At 33.9% G+C, this 20,111-nt stretch overlaps 2 protein-coding genes and 1 pseudogene across 3 annotated transcripts; 1 reads left to right on the top strand and 2 right to left on the bottom strand.

Annotated features, from left to right (window-relative positions):
- Window positions 1-3,280: 3,280 nt before the first annotated feature.
- LOC120186914 lies at window positions 3,281-7,604 on the bottom strand (annotated as a pseudogene).
- A 2,994-nt stretch (window positions 7,605-10,598) lies between these two features.
- LOC120186889 (E3 ubiquitin-protein ligase MARCHF2-like) lies at window positions 10,599-13,601 on the bottom strand. Of its 2 annotated transcripts, none has more exons than XM_039190722.1 (7): window positions 13,351-13,601; window positions 12,582-12,985; window positions 11,718-11,852; window positions 11,592-11,634; window positions 11,224-11,280; window positions 11,022-11,136; window positions 10,599-10,919 (listed from the first exon to the last, which is right to left on the bottom strand). In XM_039190722.1, the coding sequence occupies exons 2-7, from the start codon at window positions 12,899-12,901 to the stop codon at window positions 10,789-10,791; spliced, it is 801 nt and encodes a 266-aa protein (XP_039046653.1). In that variant the 5' UTR covers window positions 12,902-12,985; window positions 13,351-13,601; the 3' UTR covers window positions 10,599-10,788. The 2 variants fall into 2 exon arrangements, with proteins under 2 accessions (XP_039046653.1, XP_039046654.1); XM_039190723.1 differs by having other exon boundaries at window positions 12,582-12,982.
- A 5,723-nt stretch (window positions 13,602-19,324) lies between these two features.
- On the top strand, window positions 19,325-19,786 carry LOC120186935. Its single transcript, XM_039190754.1, has one exon. The coding sequence runs from the start codon at window positions 19,325-19,327 to the stop codon at window positions 19,784-19,786; it is 462 nt and encodes a 153-aa protein (XP_039046685.1).
- The last annotated feature ends 325 nt before the right edge of the window (window positions 19,787-20,111 follow it).

Here is a 20,111-nt window from a genome sequence, read left to right as displayed (position 1 = left end):
ACTTTTGGTAGACCATTTATTATCAGGAATACCTGCTTTCACACCATGTTGTTCTGCACTCAAGTCTCCATGATCATTGGGACAAGCAATTTGAAGCTTGGATTTTTCCATTATGTAAGGATTTTTAGTCTCATTGTGGGCAAGTTCAACAAGATCTCTCTTTTCACCTTTTTTTGTTAGGATTAGGTCTCGGCAAGCCACCTTGTCAAGAGGACTCTGCGCTATATCACTACCAATCATGCCAGGTACAACATTCCCAAAATAGGAATCCATGTTGCTGACTGTATAAGTGCCACCATAAGGCACATTCCCTAATGGAACAGGATTAACAATTGTAGCATTGTAACTAGCACCTGATGGTTTGAAAGTTTGAGCCGAACAAGATATATACTCTGGCTCAGATGAAACCAGAGTTTCAGGTGCACAAGAAGCACGATGTGGAAAGCAAATCTCTTTGTTAATAATAGATGAATCACAATGACTCAAAGTTGGTCATGGCGCTGAGTATGATAGTTGACTTTGGTTATCTTGAGGTCTTGGAGAAAAGGACAAATCTGATGATATCTGAAATGATTTTGTCATACATTTGTTCGACAAATTTACTTCAGAATTAGCCAGTCAAAAAACACTGATTCCATCATGTAATTTATCCTTGTCTACTGGTCTAATTCGATTATCTTTTTCCGACGACCACACAGCCTTTTTCATGCAAAACAGAAGGTGTTTTACTAACAAGTTTTGATCCTTCAATAGAAGTACCTGGACAAAACCATTAACAGTTTCAGTCCTAATTGCATGGTCGCCAGCAGAAGCATAAATTGATTGAAATATGCTTTCTTTTCTAAGTCAACTTTGCACCTACAAGTAACCTTCATTCCATCCAAGAAGAACAAAACCCCGGGATTCATAATTCATATAAACATTTATCCCTTTAGAGGACCAACTCTTAAAGTTACTAAATTTGTCACTAATAGCAAATGAATTAGTTAGGTACAAAAACGAAAATCTGTAAGAAATCAAAACTACCTTGTTTAAGCGGATTATTGCAGGACAAGGAAACACCAGTTGCAATCTGATTGTTTGTGCGAGGAACTTCTCGTAGCCATTGTTGATTTGTAGAAGTTCCCTGAATTTCACTCTCGAGGTCCACATTGCTTAAGCTTGAGGAAATAGGAGAGAAATGGGTTTGAACCGGACGTTTCTCCGACGGGTGGCTTGTGAAACAAGAATTGAGTTCAGAGTCAAGGTCATTAACACGACTAGTCGCCCTTTCTCATTTTCTTATTTATGATTTTACCCCTTTATGTCATTAAAGTTTACTACCAATGCATAGAATAATAAATTTAAAAAATGGCGTTTAATAATTTTCTCAAAAGTGAGATAAACATTGTGATTTTATGTAATCAGGAAGAGATGAGGGGTTCAAATGTAATTAACACAAATGAAAGGGGCATATTGCATTTTTCTTCAGTAGATAATAGAATAATTGTTGTCAATCAATCAATTTTTATTTATTATATCGATTTTAATATATATATATATATATATATATATATGAATGACGAAATTACTAAATACTTTTTGTCTTAATAATTTTAGTTATAAAAACTTGTTGATTACAGTGTCCTCTAGCCGTTATACAATTTTTTAATTTTCTTTTGGTTACAGTAATGCATAAATATTGTTAAAAAAAATTATATTTTGGAGGAATTGAAAACTTTTGGTTACAGTAGTCCGTGCGTTCAATGGGAGTCGCATGGACGACATAGTCACCATGCAGTCCTGGCGTCCAAGGCTCAGTGCGTCTCCCACGTACTTCACGTCAATTGCTCTGACAGCTCCCCTGCATTATCAGGTACAGCAGCAGCCACGCCAGCTCCCTAGCACCACCCAATCAATCGGCTGCCAGCAAACACTTCCCCTCCATGACAGCACCTCCAAGAAGGTCCCAACAACCTAGGTAGTGTGAGGATAAGAAGACGAGGCTCACTGAAAGACGTCTGCATCTGGTTAGTGAATGTACCAGGAGTGTGCCTTTCGACAATTGCATGACAACCAGTGTACTGCACAAATTTCAGTACAGCTCTCTGACCATATGGCCTTGCGGATTGGACAATGATGTCCTGAGGGTTCTCGCTAGCAACAATTATACGAGCAGCAAGCTGAAGCTTCTCCCAGGTCTTGCTAAGGTTGATGATGTAGATTCCGTCATTGCGATGCTTGAAAACGTAGCGCTCCATTTGGAAATCACAGTTCTTTAGGAGAAAGCTGCCTTGCGGATGTTGGGGTGGTAGTCGCCATGTTGTTGTTTCTCAGTTTCCCGCAGAGAAGAGCGATGAGGCACTGGCGAGGCTTAGCTCTTTGGGGGTCGACTGCCGACGTTGGGGCTTGAAGTTTTGGAGAGTGCGGTCGGCCGCATGGTTAGAGAGGGAGGGTATCCGAGAAGATGAATGTGTGTTTCGTTCGAAAAAATAAAAAATATATATATAGGGAGATTCAGCGCCACCACCCCCCTTTTCAAAGGTTTAGAAATAACGTAAATATAGGAAGCTTTTGAAATTGGTTAAAGGAACGTGGATAAGTGGGATGAAATCTGGCCTCCACTTACCCCGGACTTAATGACCCAATCTTGATGTCGTTGCACCATCCACGCACAACCTCGGGTTGCCACACATTCAAAGATACCAAGGCCTGCCACACATTCAAAGATACCAAGGCCTGTAAAATAATTGTAATATATAAATTAATAAAATAATAATAATAATAATATAATATAATATAATGTTTTTGTAGGACAAAAATGAGTGTCTACATACCACTTTCCCCACCATTAGCTCTGATTAGGGGAACCATAAGTTGTATTGTTGCAATTGGAATCAAGAGCAAGCTTTCTACATTTTGATTCTGCTTCTTTTAATAGATTCATAAGATCAACATCTTAAACTGTTAATCAACTTAGTTCTTTTTTAAAAAAAATATTAACAGAATCAAATAAAATTTGACTAAATTCGATCGATTTTCATATTAACTGAAGTTTGTTATAGGTTCATAATTGTTTTAAACGCCTTGTATATATACATATATATATATATATTCTTTGACAGTGCTTGGTAAGTCCAACAAGAAATTAGGTCTTTGTTGTTCTAGAAGTAAACCAATTCAGATTAGAAGATACAATAATCAATCAAAAGCTTAAAAGATTACCAACACTGGAATATATTATCAACCAATTCATCTACAATAAAATTTTGACAATGCTAACAACTCTCTAAGCCAGTGGTAAAATTTAAGGCCATATCATACAAAGTACACTCCCCTATTCTTCATACAATATGCTTTACACATAGTGCACAATTAACATAACCTGATCTGTATTTCCTACAAGATTCAACAGAAAACTGGTCTACCTACCTACCTACAGCCTGTTTCAGCATCATCAATAAGTCGAGATCCAAGTTATAACCATATCCCCACGAAAAGTGCAAACAAGACCGTGATGATGAAAATGCTGAAAACACGAGTTAGAGGGGAGCTTAAGCAAGGAAGAACAGTAGCTGCCTTTAAATGTGCCGATGGGACCTTTTGGCTGCCTCCATTCTGCTTCACCCTCTGCCTTGGCTCTGTAAAAGATTCATCAGCAATATCCCTGCTGCCATCAGGCTTGAGCGACTTGTTCTCTTTCTCCGACTCATCAGAACTAGAAGTTTGTACTGTAGTTTCAGCTTCAGCTACCTGCATCAAAGAATTGAAAGATATTGTTCACTTTCAGAAATGTACTTCAGTATATACTAATATTATACTTTGGCATTTGCCAAAACAAAATAGAAGACGCATGTTAAACAGTGCGTTAAAAATTAGCTTTTCCTAGTTAATCAACCTTCTGCCTTGATTTTGTACTAGATTCATCAACAATATCCCCACTGCCATCAAACTTGAGTAACTCCTCCTCCTCCAACTCATCAGAGCTAGAAGTTTGGCCTGTAGCTTCAGCTTCTGTGATCTGCATTCAAATCATTGAAAGACATTGTTCACTATAATAAATGTACTACAGTATATACTAATATTATACTTTGAACTTTGCGAAAACAAAACGGAAGGTACACAGTAAACACAGTGCTAAAATCATCTTGTCCTAGTTAATCTACCTTCTGCCTTGGTTTTGAACAAGATTCATCAACAATATCCCCGCTGCCATCAAGCTTGAGTAACTCATCTTCTTTCTCTGACTCATCAGAGCTAGAAGTTTGGCCCGCAGCTTCAGCTTCTGTGACCTGCATTCAAAATCATTGAAAGATATAGTTCACTTTTTGAAATATACTCGAGCATGCTAATATGATACTTTGACCTCTGCCAAAACAAAATGGAAGGTACAATAAATACAGCGCTAAAAATTAACTTTTCCTAGTTAATCCACCTCCAGACTTGGTTTTGTACTAGATTCATCAGCAATATCCCCAGTGCCATCAAACTTGAGTAACTCATTCTCTTTCTCTGACTCATCAGAGCTAGAAGTCTCGTAAGAGCTAAAAGTCTCGTAAGAGCTAAAAGTTTGTCCTGTAGCTTCAGCTTCTGTGACCTGCATTCAAAGCATTGAAAGATATTGTTCAAATTTTGAAATGTACTTCAGTCTACTAATATTATACTTTGACCTTTGCCAAAATAAAATGTAAGGTGCGATAAACACAGTGAAAAAATAGCTTTTCCTATTTACTCTACCTCAGTTAGAGCAGATTGAACTTCTTCACTGAGGCCAGGACTTGTCATTTTCCCACCAACACCACAGCCTGCAAAACAATTCATTGGTCCAGTAGAAAGTTTCATTTGCAAGCGTATTCTTCTTGGAGCGGTGCCTCGATTAGCAATATTCTTCTCTGACTCATCAGAACTAGAAGTCTCCCCTGCAGCTTTAGGTTCTGTGACCTACATTCAAACCATTGAAAGATATTCTTAAGTTTGACAAATGTACTTCAGCATACTAATATTATACCTTGGCCTTTCGCAAAAGAAAATGGAAAGTAAGATAAGTAATATATCAACAGCGCTCAAAATTAGCTTTTCCTGGTTTACCTCGGTTAGAGCAGATTGAACTTCTTCTTCTTCAGCAAAGCCAGCACTTGTTATTTTCCCATCATCGACACAGCCTACAGAACCTTCCATTGTCCCAGTAGAGAATTTCATATCCAAGCGTATTCTTCTTGAAGCAGTGCCTTGATTTAGAATCTCTGAATTTGGTCGTTGCTTAGGTCCACGGGTCCTAGTCTTGATTACAGTTCCAAGAGTTCCAGTGTTCATTCCAATACGACCACTATTCACATTATTCTTCCGTCTGGTTAGTTGTTGCAAATGATTGATATAACCCGTTGCAGAATCAGTAAATGAAGTGCCATGGCCAACAGAATCATTTCCAAAACCACCAATATTTCTGGTTCTAAACTCTTGGTTAAAATGTGTTGTTTGAGTAAGGGTAGATTCATATAAAGCTTGCATTTGCACTGCTTGCTTATCAATATGGCCACCAAGCCACCTTTGAGCTCCACCCTCTGTATCAAACTGGTAAAGAAGTTGAAAATATAAAAAAAAATATGTTAGAACCCAACAGTAAACTAAATCCAAATGTCTAAAAAGTGAAAATTAGATAGAAAAAAAGGATGCTGAATCCGACACAAAACTCAAAAGTCTAAAGAAACAAACCCCTAAACGCTACATACATAGGAACATAAAAGCTACTAGCTAGTTATTTATTTACCTGTAATTGTGGTATTTCAGTGTTTGTATCAGTGAATATGCCATTTTCTTTGAGATATGATGTTTCTGGCAGTGTTGCCTTTGAAATGAATGAATTATCAAACAAGGGCATCTCTGTTCCAGCAACCGACTTCTTCTGACAGCTTGACTCTCCACAGGAGTCATAATGGTTATTTAAGACATCTTCCAACAAAGAGAATGATACATCCTGTGCGCTAGTCCCATCGTTGAAATAAAATCCATTTTGATCATGGCCAAAGTCACTAGTATAAGGAGAGTCCATGCAAAGTGGCAGATCTTCAAACAAATGTGAGTTCATTGGTGGTGAAAAGACTTTGTAGTCAAGTTCACCATAATTGGGTTCATAGGAATTTGAATTGCCTTCCAGGAAGGGATATTTCTGTCGTAAAAGCAAGAAAACAGTCACTCACCAAGAATCACGATATAGTCAAAGATAAAACAATGATTAATGCAACAATCCCAAACCATAGATAAAATTATCCACTTCACACCTCCACCATAATTTCTTCTGCTGCATGATCATCTGCATTAGAAGTCATATGACTGTAACAGCTGCTGGTATCACCTGTTACTTGATCATTTTGCATAAAGTTATCAGGCTTTTGAGAATGAGTCACAGATGACACGGTATCCAGCAGAAGATATGACGAAGTGTCATCGGGAGAAGATTTTATCATGGCCGTTTGTTCCAGTTCATACTTCGCAGCATCATTCTTCTCTTCGACTTTATGAAACAATCGAAATAGAACAAAAGCAGTCTGCACCCAAAAAAAATAATGGTCCAGATCATACAACCATTCCTCAACCTTTTCTCCCTGACTTTTCAATCAAACAAATATGCTAATAAAAGCAAAAATTTAAGTTCATGGAAATAGTTGCAGCAACTTAAACTAAAAACACGAGCAAGAAAATAAAAAGAAAACCTGGCCAGGGGCAGTGCCATCAAGTTCCTTGGTAGTGGGGCGGTATTCGTGCATGATCCAGTTGGTACGCTCACCCTTGGGAGCACGACCCTTGTAGAAAACAAGGGTCTTCTTCATCCCGATTAGGGACTTTTTAGACTTGATGGTTCGATCTTTCCCCGTGGCCTTCCAATACCCTTTATCCGTTGCTCTGTTGGAACGGTGGCCGTTGGGGTACTTCCTGTCACGAGGACAGAAAAGAACCACTCCGGATCGTCCGATTTTATCACCGACAGTCCTGAATTTAATTCAAACATCCCAAAATTTAAAAATAAAATTGACCAAATTTTGAACTATAAAATATTTTTCCGCATGCTTAGAGGAATATCAAAAAGGAATATAAGTAGGCTGTCCCGAAATTTCCAGTTTTAGAAAACAGGAATAAATCTTCTAAACTATATATACATTTGTTACAAGTGTTGCGGAATAACTCAGGCTAAAGGTATCAAAGATTCAGAACAATTATTCACCGAATAAATTTCGCTGCTTTTTTATTTTTCCCGGAAAAATTAAAATAAAAGAAAAGAGAGAGAAAAAATACCAGGCAAATCCCAGGGCTCCCATTTGCAGACATCAATTTCAGGAATGACCTGGACCTCGGAATGACGACCGTTGATCTTCAACCTAAGGTAGTGATTGATGAGCTCCTCGTCGGTCGGCCTAAACCTAAATCCTAAAGGCAAAGCTCCCATCGTCAAAACCGCCATCATTCAAACCTCAACAACTCTAATACCAACTAGTTAGTTCTTCAAAAACCATAAAGACTAAACACGTCCGACTGACAATCTTCCACTGCAAGTAAACTCGTCTGCCTTCTTCGATTACTTAGCCAAGGCTCCTTTTCTTTTGGTCTTTGTTCTTGTCGTTATTTCGGTAATCGTCTGCAGTTAAGGCGAAATGGAGTCGGACGCTCCGTCCAAATATAACCAACCACATTCTTGAGGGGCACTCGTGTCGCTTTCCGGTTCGTGGGATGGACTAATCATTGAAGCGCGCGTACCGCAGGGGAAAGAACTGCGTCGCATGCTATAACAACCGAATGCCGACGGCAAATTGACCTTTTGGTTAACCGCGGAAAAAGTGTAGTCCTAATGACCATAAGGCCCCTGATGAAGGAAGAAAGGAGATAGCAATGGAACACTGTGCTTTAGCTTATCCCGCAAGGCTCTTCTTCTTAGCGTCAAAAAAGTAATCTCAGTAGTGCTGCGCTTTTTGCTTTTGCTTTCTTTTTTACTTTTCCGGCTTTCAAATTTGATTAAAGTTTTAAAAAATGAGCAGTCTACTCGTGCGCTAGGCCACGCCTCCGCCCATGAATTTCTTTATTATTGGATCACATTTAAGGTTCGTTTGATTCACGAAATGTAAGATTATTAGTGAAAATATAATATTATCATAGAATATGATTACTGTGAATGTTGTATTTTGTATTTAATTAGTTTAATAAGAATGTAAGATTACCGTATTTGGTCAAAGGAATAAAAAATTATTGGAATGTATATTTGACCAAATTATCCTTATTATATATTTGCTTTTTTAACAACTTAAAAAATATTTATATATTTTCTTTAAAAAATTTAAACTCAAAAATTTATATATTTTTTATAAAATTAAAAATATAAAGAGGTTTAATAAAAGGATAAAATTTTATAATAAAATTTTATTTTAACTCTTGAACTTCATATAAAATTTTAATTATAGATTTTTTTTGTAAATCTAAAATAGTTTAAGGATAAATTTGTAATTTAACATTCGTAGAATTTTTATTATTCAATGAAAGAATATGATGTTTTTGAAAAAAAAAATTAAGGGCATTTTAGTCTAAAACACCGGTAATCCAATAATACCTAAGGAAATGGAGGTAATGACATTTCCGATAATATACCCTAAAAAATCTACTATTAGTAATAAAATATTACCGGGAATGAGATTCCTGACCAATCAAACATGGGAATGTAAATTTTATTATCATGGGAATCTAACATTCCTTAATCTAAACACCACCTCTAAAACACCCCCTTAGAGGTGGTGTTTAAGGGTGGTTTTCAGGTAGGTCATTGCACTTGAGCTACCATCTTTGTCTTTGAAATTATACAGGGTACATTATATCAATCATCACTTAATTTTATTTTATTTTCTTTTCTATTTTATTTATTTTACTTAATACATTTAATTTTTTCGATCATTCTACAGTTAAATAATTGACGACATTAAAATTGATATTACTAGTTTAAAAAACCCTCAAAAAATATTTATTAGAATAATACTTCCCAAACAACATTAAATGAAAAAAAAAAACCCAAATTGATCATGTATGATGATCTCGCTTTCTACGAGAAATGAGTTCCATGTATTTCTTGGGTATGAATTCTTCCACGTCGATAGATCTCAGGTTTTATAAAAAAGTGAGATTAGGCTTTACATTATGCAGAAAGTGAAGTATTCATACGTTTTATATGCAGTGACAAAAAAATCAAATATATTAAGTTCAATGAAAAAAGTAAATAGATTTAACGTACAATACGTGAAATAAGAGAAAGAGTATAATTCAGTGATAATGGATATAATTTATTCCAGGCTTAAGTATACAAAAGGTGTCATATCGTTTACTTCGTTTTAATTTGGTGTCTAACATTTCATTTCGTTACTCAAAATGAGTCAAGTCACGATGGACTATTAAGTTTGGTTGTTAACCTATTAAAAATGTCACATCACATATTTTTAATATTAAAAAATGATTTCTTAAAATAAGAAATTATTTCGTTCCAATTTGGCACCTAACGTTTATTTCATTCCAGTTTAACTCATTTTGAGTAATAGAATGAAATATTAAACACTAATCTAAAACGAAATAAACGTTAAATACTAAACTAAAAAAAAAACATATATTATACACTTTTTGTATACTTGAGTCTTTTATTCTATTATATAATTCAAAACATGCAAGTAGGTTGAAGTAGACGATGATCTAGCTTCGATAAAAAAACTTAATTTTCGCTCGTTGTTGATCGACGGTGACACTAATTTTGATGTTGATTGCCGACCACCGTATTCTTTATTATCTTTTTTCTTTTCTAATATCTTATCGTATTTTCTTTTGTTTGTTTTTAATAAGTTTGTATGTATGACACATTTTCATCTGTCTTTATGACACATTTTCTTATCCTTTTGGCATGTTTTATGGTAATTTGATCATTTTTCATTTATCTTTTTCTATGGGTTGATTTGACATCGTCACGACTGATGAAAATATCGTTTATCTGATATCTTGTTAATATTCCATACTTTGAACTCTCAGATTGGATTTGGATGCTCGATTGTTTTCATGAATAATTTTTCTCGTCGTACGAGTCTGATTTGTAGTTTGTTGATGATCTTTCAATAATCTGATCCCATTTTGTAATTCGTTTACCTATATAAACATATCTATTTGTATCTTTGTTCGAGTTTCTTGGTTAGATTTTTAATCTTTCCTTGTTAGTTTTGTTTAAATGATTATAAGAAAAAAATTCTAATTATATGCTTAATTTACGACTGTGATCGTAATATTTATTGTAATTTGGGATATTTCGTATTTTGAATAAAATTAGTTGCTTCTAAAAAAACAAACTGATTAATATGGCAACTCCAACCAATTGCCAATTCAACCTTCTTTAATATAATCAAGCTGCACTTAAAGTCAAAAGAATGCAGCTTCCGTCAAAAGCAGTGGATATGGAGTTTTGATATGCTTTTAGCTTACAATACCAATACAAAATATGAAAGATCCATCCTGTGGATTCAGAATAACATCAGTTTGATTTCAACATAGTCATTAATAATTAAGCAATCAAGGAAATATAGTTACTCAAACTTGAAACCCTGGCATACATATCCAAATCAAAAAGTTTCATGTCCAATTTGACTATAAATTCTCAAACCCTTCAAGGGGAACGTTACAAACTGTATCATGGTGTATAAATGTGAGTGGAAACAAACAATGGTATGCTGAACTTTATATACGCAAACAACAAGAACCACGTAATTGGCTAGTAGACTCAAATTTTACTATATAAAGGTTTACCTACAAAGTAGGATGATGCCCAAGAGCCACATTTGCTTCTACCCTTTGCACGGCTCTCCTAATACTCCACTCATGGCAGAATTCAAGGGCAAGTCGAAGGGCAGTTCCGAGTCCTAGTACAACAATAACACCTGTACAATGTCTCTTCAAGTTATGAAATCAAACATAAAAGGCAAAGCTACTACCTAAGAATGTTAGCAGGCACAGGAAGAATGTGAGTGAGGTGTGCATACCAATTATGATGTTAACAGGCAGTGCAGAGACACCAAGAGTAACGGATATCAACACATCCAACATTAAACCACCAATAAGAATTGAGAATGCCACCCATAGTGGACTAAAACAACCCTGCCATAAAGAATGAATTGATACAAAATTAACACAAACAGGAAGGATTTTCTCAAGAATAAGATTGTCTACTAGTTATCTACTTACCCTCTGACGTTCATGTGGTGTAAAACTTGGATCAACCCTCCAAACCCAGTAATTTGTCTGCGTCATGAAACACATTTGAGAATCGATCTAGGCATGCATGTGAGATATAAATAAACCCCAAAACATAATAAATATGCTTCAGCACCAGTTTTCTACATAATAAATATCACTTAATAGTAAATACCACCAAATTATTCACGCAACTTCGTTTTATTTTCCAGGTTTAAATTTGGTTAACAAACCCTCTTCCTGCAAACCCCAAGATAATATTGAATGTCTAGCATTTTCTAGGCCAAACGAAATAATACAAGCAAAGTCATCCTCAGGTTCATATTACTAGCCCTTTCACTTAAGCACAGAATACTTACAATGGGCTGGGACTCTGGAGCTGATACATTTACAGCTACTGCTCTACATGACAATAGTAAATAAAATCGTGTATCAATTACAAATAAGCTAATTTTAAAGAATGGAATCAAATTTTGAATAATTACTGGCATATTTCGCATTTGTTGGATCCTTTTGTACGAAACCACATGTCAATGCAAGATCGGTGTGCTTTTGCAAGACCACCTTTACATTGGCACCCAAGATCTATAAGACCTTCTTCCTTCTCCTGTTGACAAACTCTGAAGAAACATACAGATGGGAAATAGTTACAGTATTCGATAATACATATTGTTTTCAAGATTAATCGCAGAAAAACAAGTTGAAGGTAAGAGGTAATCATCATAATGCAATGGCATATGTAAGATGGCTGACTGACCAGCCAAATGAGTACTAGCTTAGATGGCATGCATACTACATTGCTAGTGATATGCTTTGGAGGCTGCAGGTTCGAGAGTGCTTAGCAGTTAAGGTCGTCTTGAAGAGGGTTACTTAGATAGGGTTACGGTGGATTACAAAACTAAGAAAAAAAAATTGTTGACAGACCACAATATATATAAAGATGACCTGAATGAGGCATTTTCTCAACCTAATCCTAAGAGTATAATGTCACCAAAACCTTCATGCAGCACATTATTTTGCCAAATTATAATGAAACGGTAAAAATAAAGCAAAACTCATTAATGTATAACATGTTTAGAAAGTATAAAGAGGAGAATTAAGACTACCATCTAGGCTAAGTGAAATGCTCAGGGCAATTAACATAAACAGAAAGATTTCATCCATGGGACTTCAATGACCATAGCTAACAGATACTCGAGCCTATGCAATGATCTACACTCTTACTAGGAGTGCATCCAATCCAGAAAAGTCAAATATTGGAACAATAATTTCAAAAGATGCATAAAAAATGAGGACACAGAATGTATGAATGACTGGTAGAAGAAGATTAAAACGAAAGTTTAACATACCTGCATTCCACGTCGGAACTACTGCTTCTCGAAAAAAAACCCTTTTGAGGAGTCACACGAGGTAATTCATCCATAACACAGTCCATATCTTTTGATAATTGAGCTACTGGCTGCTGGGTTACATGAGACTCACCCTTTGTTACCTCGATGGTTAACAATGTGGGACTGGCCTCACAGGTCGGATCCTTAACAGAGCCTGACAGCTTTTCCACCTGAGGCAACACCAGATTGTTTCCCTGCTTCTCAAGATCAGGTTCAGGTAAATTACTGGAGTGGTAACTAGCTCTGGTGCTAGTCTCATTTGAACCTTCATTCCGCATCTGATTGTAATTTACAGCGTTGATACTATCCCCGTGTGGTTCAAAAAGATTTAATTCCGCGAATGTTCCCCACCACCCTCACTGCTGAATTCATAAACATACAGAAAAAAAACCCATCAAAACTGCCAGCCAGTCAATCAAAACCCTAAGGACTACTTAGTTTTTAACAAGTAAAATTACAAAACGCCAGCCTTAAACCTTTCAGACTACGCTTAAAACAGAATACAACAGACAGTTCCGTCGTTCAATTACTTCGATTCTAGACTACAAACTATAAAAAAAGCCAACCAATCAGAGAAAACCCAATAACAAGATGCACTGCTTAAAATTCAGCTTAAAATCAGCTCAGAGAAACAAGAATATAGGTATGCAGTGACAAAAAAAAAGTATGTACAAAAAGGAATAAAAGAGGTTAAAACTTCTTTTAAAGAAAAGTGGGGAGCGTGGACCTGAGGAATGTATGCTTCCTTTGAATCACTGATGAGTCTGCTGCCAGTCGATAGTTGAACAAACAACAGCAACAACATCAAGAAGAAGAAGAAAACGGGAGAGAAATTAAAGAAGATAGTATTTTTGTTTTTTTTTCACAAATAATTTTATGAATTAAATAACGACGATTTGGGTTAACCAACAGACGAAGAATCTTTTGTTTAACAACGCAACGCCACGGAATACGGTGGACCGGACCGACTCCTTTACTTTCGTGTATGAGTATCTCCAAAAATATGAGAATTGAGATTTTCCTGTTTGGCGTTTCTTTTGTTTTTTCTCTTCTAAGAAAATTATCTATCGAACCGCTTGTTATTTTTCAATTTTATTTTATTTTATTTTTCTTCAATATTTTAGTTAAAAATAGTTCCTCCAAAACAAATAATGTATTTTTAGGATTAATATAAAAATAAATGTCTCAACTATGTTTTTGAAAAATATTTTACTGTCTAAAATTTTTTCACATAATGTTTTTTTGTTATATTTTTTAATGTCTAATATCAATCGTCATTAAAGATCACCGTCAAATGATACATGTCGTGCTCTGGTAATTTCATTTTAATTCATTTTCCACCACCGATCACCACTAACACCGTCAATCGGTCGAACACTCAACGACGTGTGGCTGACCAACCACTCACTACCTAAAGCCCCATACTTTTGTAACTAATGTATCACCCAAAAACGGAGTGTCACACCTTTAACCCACATTTATTTCCAAATATAAGTTATGGATGTTATATATTTATGTTTAATTGTTCCCGTTTGAAAGAGAGAAAATTTTGTTTCTTTTAAAATCTCCTAATTTAACATTTATTATCAGATTATTTAACCGCTTAAAATCATGATGTAATATTTTAATTTCCAATTTACACCTGATCTCACTCAATATCTAGGCAGTTTAATACTATTTCATATCATAATATAAAACAGACTACTTTAAAATTTAACCACTTTATCTTTATAACATAAAATTTTACTATACTCATATATAACCACTTAGTATCTTATCATATTTTTCACTTTTCCTTATTACATTTCTTATATTATATTATTTCTTATTTGAGCACGGTTTATGTATTTTCTTTTTTCTAACACTATATATAAAATATCTATAGTTATACTTATTTTAAAACAGGTTTCTTTTTGGTTGTTGTTTTCTAACACATTAACAACAACTTTATTATATTATTATCATTACATAGATATGTATATCATTTATATGTCAATTAAAACAATATAACTTTTTATCTATAAACCATTCAATGTAATTTACACTATTTTATAAAATTTTATTGTAAAATATAATAATTAAATTTGTGTCGTTCTTTTTCTATACTTACTTTTTTCTTGTACTAATCCTTTCACTTTACTATTCTTTTTTATGTATAGTTCCTTTCATCGTATTAGTTCTTTTTCTATAATAATTCATTTACTGTATAATTTTTTTTATTATACTATTTCTCTTACTATATTGCATCTTTTACTATTCTCTATCTTTTATAACCCAATGTATAATATGAGAATATATGACGCGTAAGTCTATGCTTGAGTGTTCTATGTTATGTGCAATATAAATTACCTTTAACTGTGTGGTATATTTAATGCTTGTGATAGCACCGCATGTTATTCAATATAATACTTTTTGCTATCTAAACCTAAATTTAAGCATCATAAAATAAATTCAAACATTCCAATAAAATGTTTAATTTCTACTTATTAACTTATATCAATTTCCATTTCATACCCATAACTTATACGAATTTGTAATTTAGTCCTCGATATTGACAATCTTAAATATTTAACTTCAATTCAAGCTTTTATTAACATAGCCAAAGTTTCCAGCATTTAATTAAAACATATCAACACAAAAATTACAAAATTTTCACTTAAATCCTTATCTTTTCCATGTTTATGATTTAATCCCCAAATTTTACTAATTTTCCAAAGTAATCCAATTTCATATTTTAACATTATTTAAACATTCTAAAAATATAATTTCCAGTATAGTACTTTAAATATTAAATAATTAAACTTTAATCCTCATATTTTACAAAGTATACGAATTAGTCATATTATTTTAATAATTTTAATATTTAATCCCAATAAACATCCTAATGTCAAATTCATCATTTCAACATTCAATTTCAACATAACACATAAACTATTAAATAATTTCACATTAATCCCCATATTTCTCAATTTATGCAATTTAGTCCTATACTTTCAAAATTTTCCAAATTGGTCCTAATAATATTTTAAGCATGTAGAATCATTCACATATCATTTATAGACCTTGTATAATTTTTCCACAATTTTTCTTTGTCTTCTTCTCATAGGCCTAATTGATTAAAGTGTATTAAGCTTGATTTTCAACTTGATTGAAGCATGATTTCATCTTCCTAACAACATTTCCATGTAATTTCAATCATTTCCATAACAAAAACTAATCAAAATTTTCATTTCTTCATGAATCTTAACCATGACCGAATAATATATAAAAATTTCTAAGTAATTTTGATCATTATTTAAACTTGAAAACAACTTTATAAAATCAATAACACAAACATATATCCATAAATAATCAAAATCCAACTTATTCATCATCCACTCTAGCAATAAAATCATTGATTCAAGCATATAAATCATGCAATATTCATATCAAATGGTAGAGAATTTGATATAGATCATTTTTCAATTTCACAACTTATTTCAAAAATCAAAGTAAAAAGGACTAAAATGAAGAAAAAAAAGGAAGAAAACATACTTATTTTTATCTATGATGCACGAAATTTATAGGGAGAAGGAGTTTTCTTGATTTTCTACAAAAATATATATGTACACTTGTTAAATTCTAATTAAAATGAATTTAAAATTCATTTTAGTCCAAAAGTCATTTCTACCCTTAATGAATCTTAATATATACCACTTTTTCCATGCTTTCATCACCATTCTTACATTATCACATAAGTATTAACATTTATTTGATTAATTTTTATCTTAGCTATTGCACTTTTCCAAAATTTTAATTTAGTCACTTAATTTCCACTATTCAGCTTTAACATGAGAAATCCACTTAATCCCACTATTCCATGTTAATTTATATTGATTAAAATTATAAGTATAATATTTCAAACCTCATACTATCATTATTCAATTTTTTGTAAACTTTCGATTAGATCCAATTATCTGAATACTTTATCAAACTTTATCGCTTACTAGCTCTTTACACAAATTTCAGATCGAAATGTGAATTGCATGAAGAATCTATTCTTAAAGATGAACTATTTATTTATAATATATTTTTTTGGGAAAATTACTTCTTTGGTCCTTGAATTTTTTAAGTTTCTACTTTAGCCACTAATCTTTCAAAAATTATGTTTTAGTCACTAATCAATTGTTGGGGTATTACACGGTGTAAATGAAAAACTTTCATTTTAGGGTTTTGAATCCATAATAATCCCTTAGATCAATCGTGGTAATTGACTTTTTGTTCGGATGTGGTGATCGGTCGTTTGCCGTTTGATCGGCCGTGGCAGAATGGAGAGAAGGGGAGGGGAGAAGACGATACTGTCCTGTTTTGTTTTTTAATTTTTAATATAAAATATAAAATATTTAAAAAGAAATTCAAAAATACTAAAACGTGACACGTGTCATTTAACGAGATCTTTTAACGACAGTTAACGTCCGGACGCCTAAAATGGTAACGGAGAAAACGTTAAACACCTAAGAGTGTAACGGAAAAAATGTTATACCCTTATTTTTTTAATGAAAAATTCTCTAGACACTAGAAAAACTTATTTTTTTTATATTAATACTTTATAGTATTATATTATTATAAAATATTTAATATTTTATTTTATTTATCCTTTAATAAATTTTGCAAAGTGTCTCGAGAGAGATAGTACAATTTTAAATGCCGTGTAGAATATAGTGTTTTCTCATCCAATATTAAGACTCTGATGATGACAAAAATTAAATTCTAAAATTACGAAACGTAAACCATGAAAATATAACACATGATTTGTTAGAAATTTCAACCAATCATATAATTGGGAGATATTTTGGATCACCCACTAACCATTCCACGTTGGCTTGCAAAATTAAATCAGTGTCCGACGTTTATTTGTCGGAAGGAAGCCGGAAAATGACAATGAAAAGGCTGGTATTCTAGCTTATTATGAAGGGCAAGCAAGTTTGGTACACAAGGGGGAGTCCAGGGTACCTATCAGCCCCGTCACGTCTTTGCCAATTTAGAAGGCACGGCTGCTGCGGGTATTATTGGCATTGCGACAGCCATTAATGATGTGCACCGAGGCCTTAATTAGGTACCAATATCATCACCAACCTTGAAGGAGTGGAGGGTTGAGACTTCTCACCACATTAAAGAAGCTCATTTCATGACTATCACTAACCAGTAGGTACAATGTTAAACTCTGCACTTCTTTGTTATCAATGTTGTCTAAAAAGGTAAATATAAATTTCGTCAGCCAACTTACTGACTGAACTTTTACTTTTTGGTCATTCCGTCGTTAGACATTTAATGGTATTATGGGTGGATGTTTTTTTTTAATATTTATGAAACGTCTCCAAAATTTTCTTCAGTTTTTTTTAATGAAAAAAAATCCCAATTTTGAATTTCCCCCGATTTCTCGATGGTGAAACATCTTCTTTCAAATTCTAATAGTGGGGAGATGGAGAAGGAGGAAACGGGTTGTATATCTTCATTCCATATCATACAAATATTATGGTGGATATATTATTATATATCATAGTTGTTTTGGAGTTTCATGAATTTAGGGTTTATGATTGAGTTTTATGAGTTTTAAAGTGAGTTTGTTGATATATTGAGCGGTCAAAGATGTGAAGGAATGATAATTGCAGCGTTGACGTGATACATCGATGGAACCGTAAACTTTAATCTTTGGAGGAAGAATATAAAATTAAAAAAAAGAAGAAATAGAATGATGTAAATGACATATAAATCTAATGTTAATAAAATACGATCTATATCAACACATGACTGCCATGTCATTTTTCTATTTATAATTTAATATTCAAACGTGCACAGTACTTAAACTGTTTTTTAAATTATACTTAACGTCTAGTTTTTATTTCATTTTAGTATTTCACTGTTAAAAACTTAACGAGTTTACTACCTAAACCATCAGTTTTAATACCTAAACTTTCAGTTTTTTTCAAAATTTAACGTTAAATTTTGAACATGGTACTGAAATGAAACAAAAACTAATTTTTTTTTAACGATGGGGTACTAAAATGAAATAAAACTAAACTTTATGTATGATTTTGAATTTGTTTTAAGTTTAAGCACTAAAACGGACCTAAACTAATAATTTATGTACTAAATACGTAATTTATCCTAAATTTTAATGCGTATATAGATTGATGATTCACGTACCATAGTCAACGCCAAACCAGGCCCAAGGAGTTCTTCAAAGGCCCAGTGGTGTGATCCTGCAGGATGGCCCAGTGAGTCATAAGAATGCAGCCATCTGGATTTGTTCAGTGATTGCAGCAACAGGTAGAATGACGGCTTTGACAATGCCTGTTAGTGTTACCACAATGATTCTTCCCCTTCAAATCTCTTGAATGAAAATTAAAAAGGTTAAAGAGCGTGAGAGTGACAAAAGTTTGTGTGTGTGTGTGTGTGTGTGTGTGTATATATATATATAGGAGCTTAACCATTTTTCAAGTTTGTGTCTGCTTTAATTGGGAATAAAATAAAATTCTTGAATCGCCATGGAAGGAACTTTTTTATTCCATATCAAACACTACAGCTTTGGCCCTGCGGCTATTCTTATATGTAAATGTTCTTCAGTTTCAGCTCCAACCTCAACTCGCATTTGCCTGCATTTCTTCATCTCTTCCTTCCCAAACCCAACTTTGTTTTTCTTTTCTTGGTGTTGCTAAACAATGCCTCTGGAATCAAGCAAGCCTGGCCAGTCATCTGGTGAAGGAGATAAGCATACGGTACTTGACAAAGAAATCAAAGACTTGGTTTCCGCCGTAACTCGCCGCGTATGCGGTATTCATAAACCGGGATCGAGCCAGGGCGGAGATGATAATGGTGTGAGGATCATCACACTTGCAGGAAACAATGCCGGTGCAACAATGCGAAGCGAGTTGGATGAGAAATCCAGCAGCCCGCATGGGATTTCACTTGGCGAGCCCGACACGCTCAGTACCTACGTGAACAGCAATTTCCAAGCCGTTAACAACTCGATCATGCTCAGGAGCAGCTACAACACCAATGATCCCGGTGTCCATTTGGACATCTCGGATGTCGCCGAACACGAAGGCAAGAAGTATGCAGATAAGCACAGGAGGGGAAAGAAAATAGACAAGGATTCCGCCAAAACCGAACATTCCGATTAAGAAGTCTTGTCTAAGTCAATATACATTGCATACAATAAATCTCTTCATTGCTTTACTTTATATCAAAGATCATGTTTGCATGACAACATGTAAAAGGTAAAAACTAAGGGAACTTGTGTATCCCCATAGTGTTACTATGCTTCTTTCCTAATTATGGGTTTGATTATTTATCGTTTTGCTGTTTTATAATTAAGTGTTTTAACTTTCAAGTTCATACTTCACCTTTTGTGTCTTTAATTGCAAGAAGAAGGCCAATTCTGATGATTTATCTTCTTTGCACATCACCTGTAATTATAATAGTCTATCAGACACTGCAAGGTCTACG

This window comes from Hibiscus syriacus, unplaced genomic scaffold (assembly GCF_006381635.1).
Source record: "Hibiscus syriacus cultivar Baekdansim isolate YM2019G1 unplaced genomic scaffold, ASM638163v2 tig00113721_pilon, whole genome shotgun sequence".
Classification (NCBI taxonomy): Eukaryota; Viridiplantae; Streptophyta; class Magnoliopsida; order Malvales; family Malvaceae; genus Hibiscus; species Hibiscus syriacus.
Note: the sequence above shows the minus strand (reverse complement) of the source record. Positions and strands in the feature narration are given on the sequence as shown.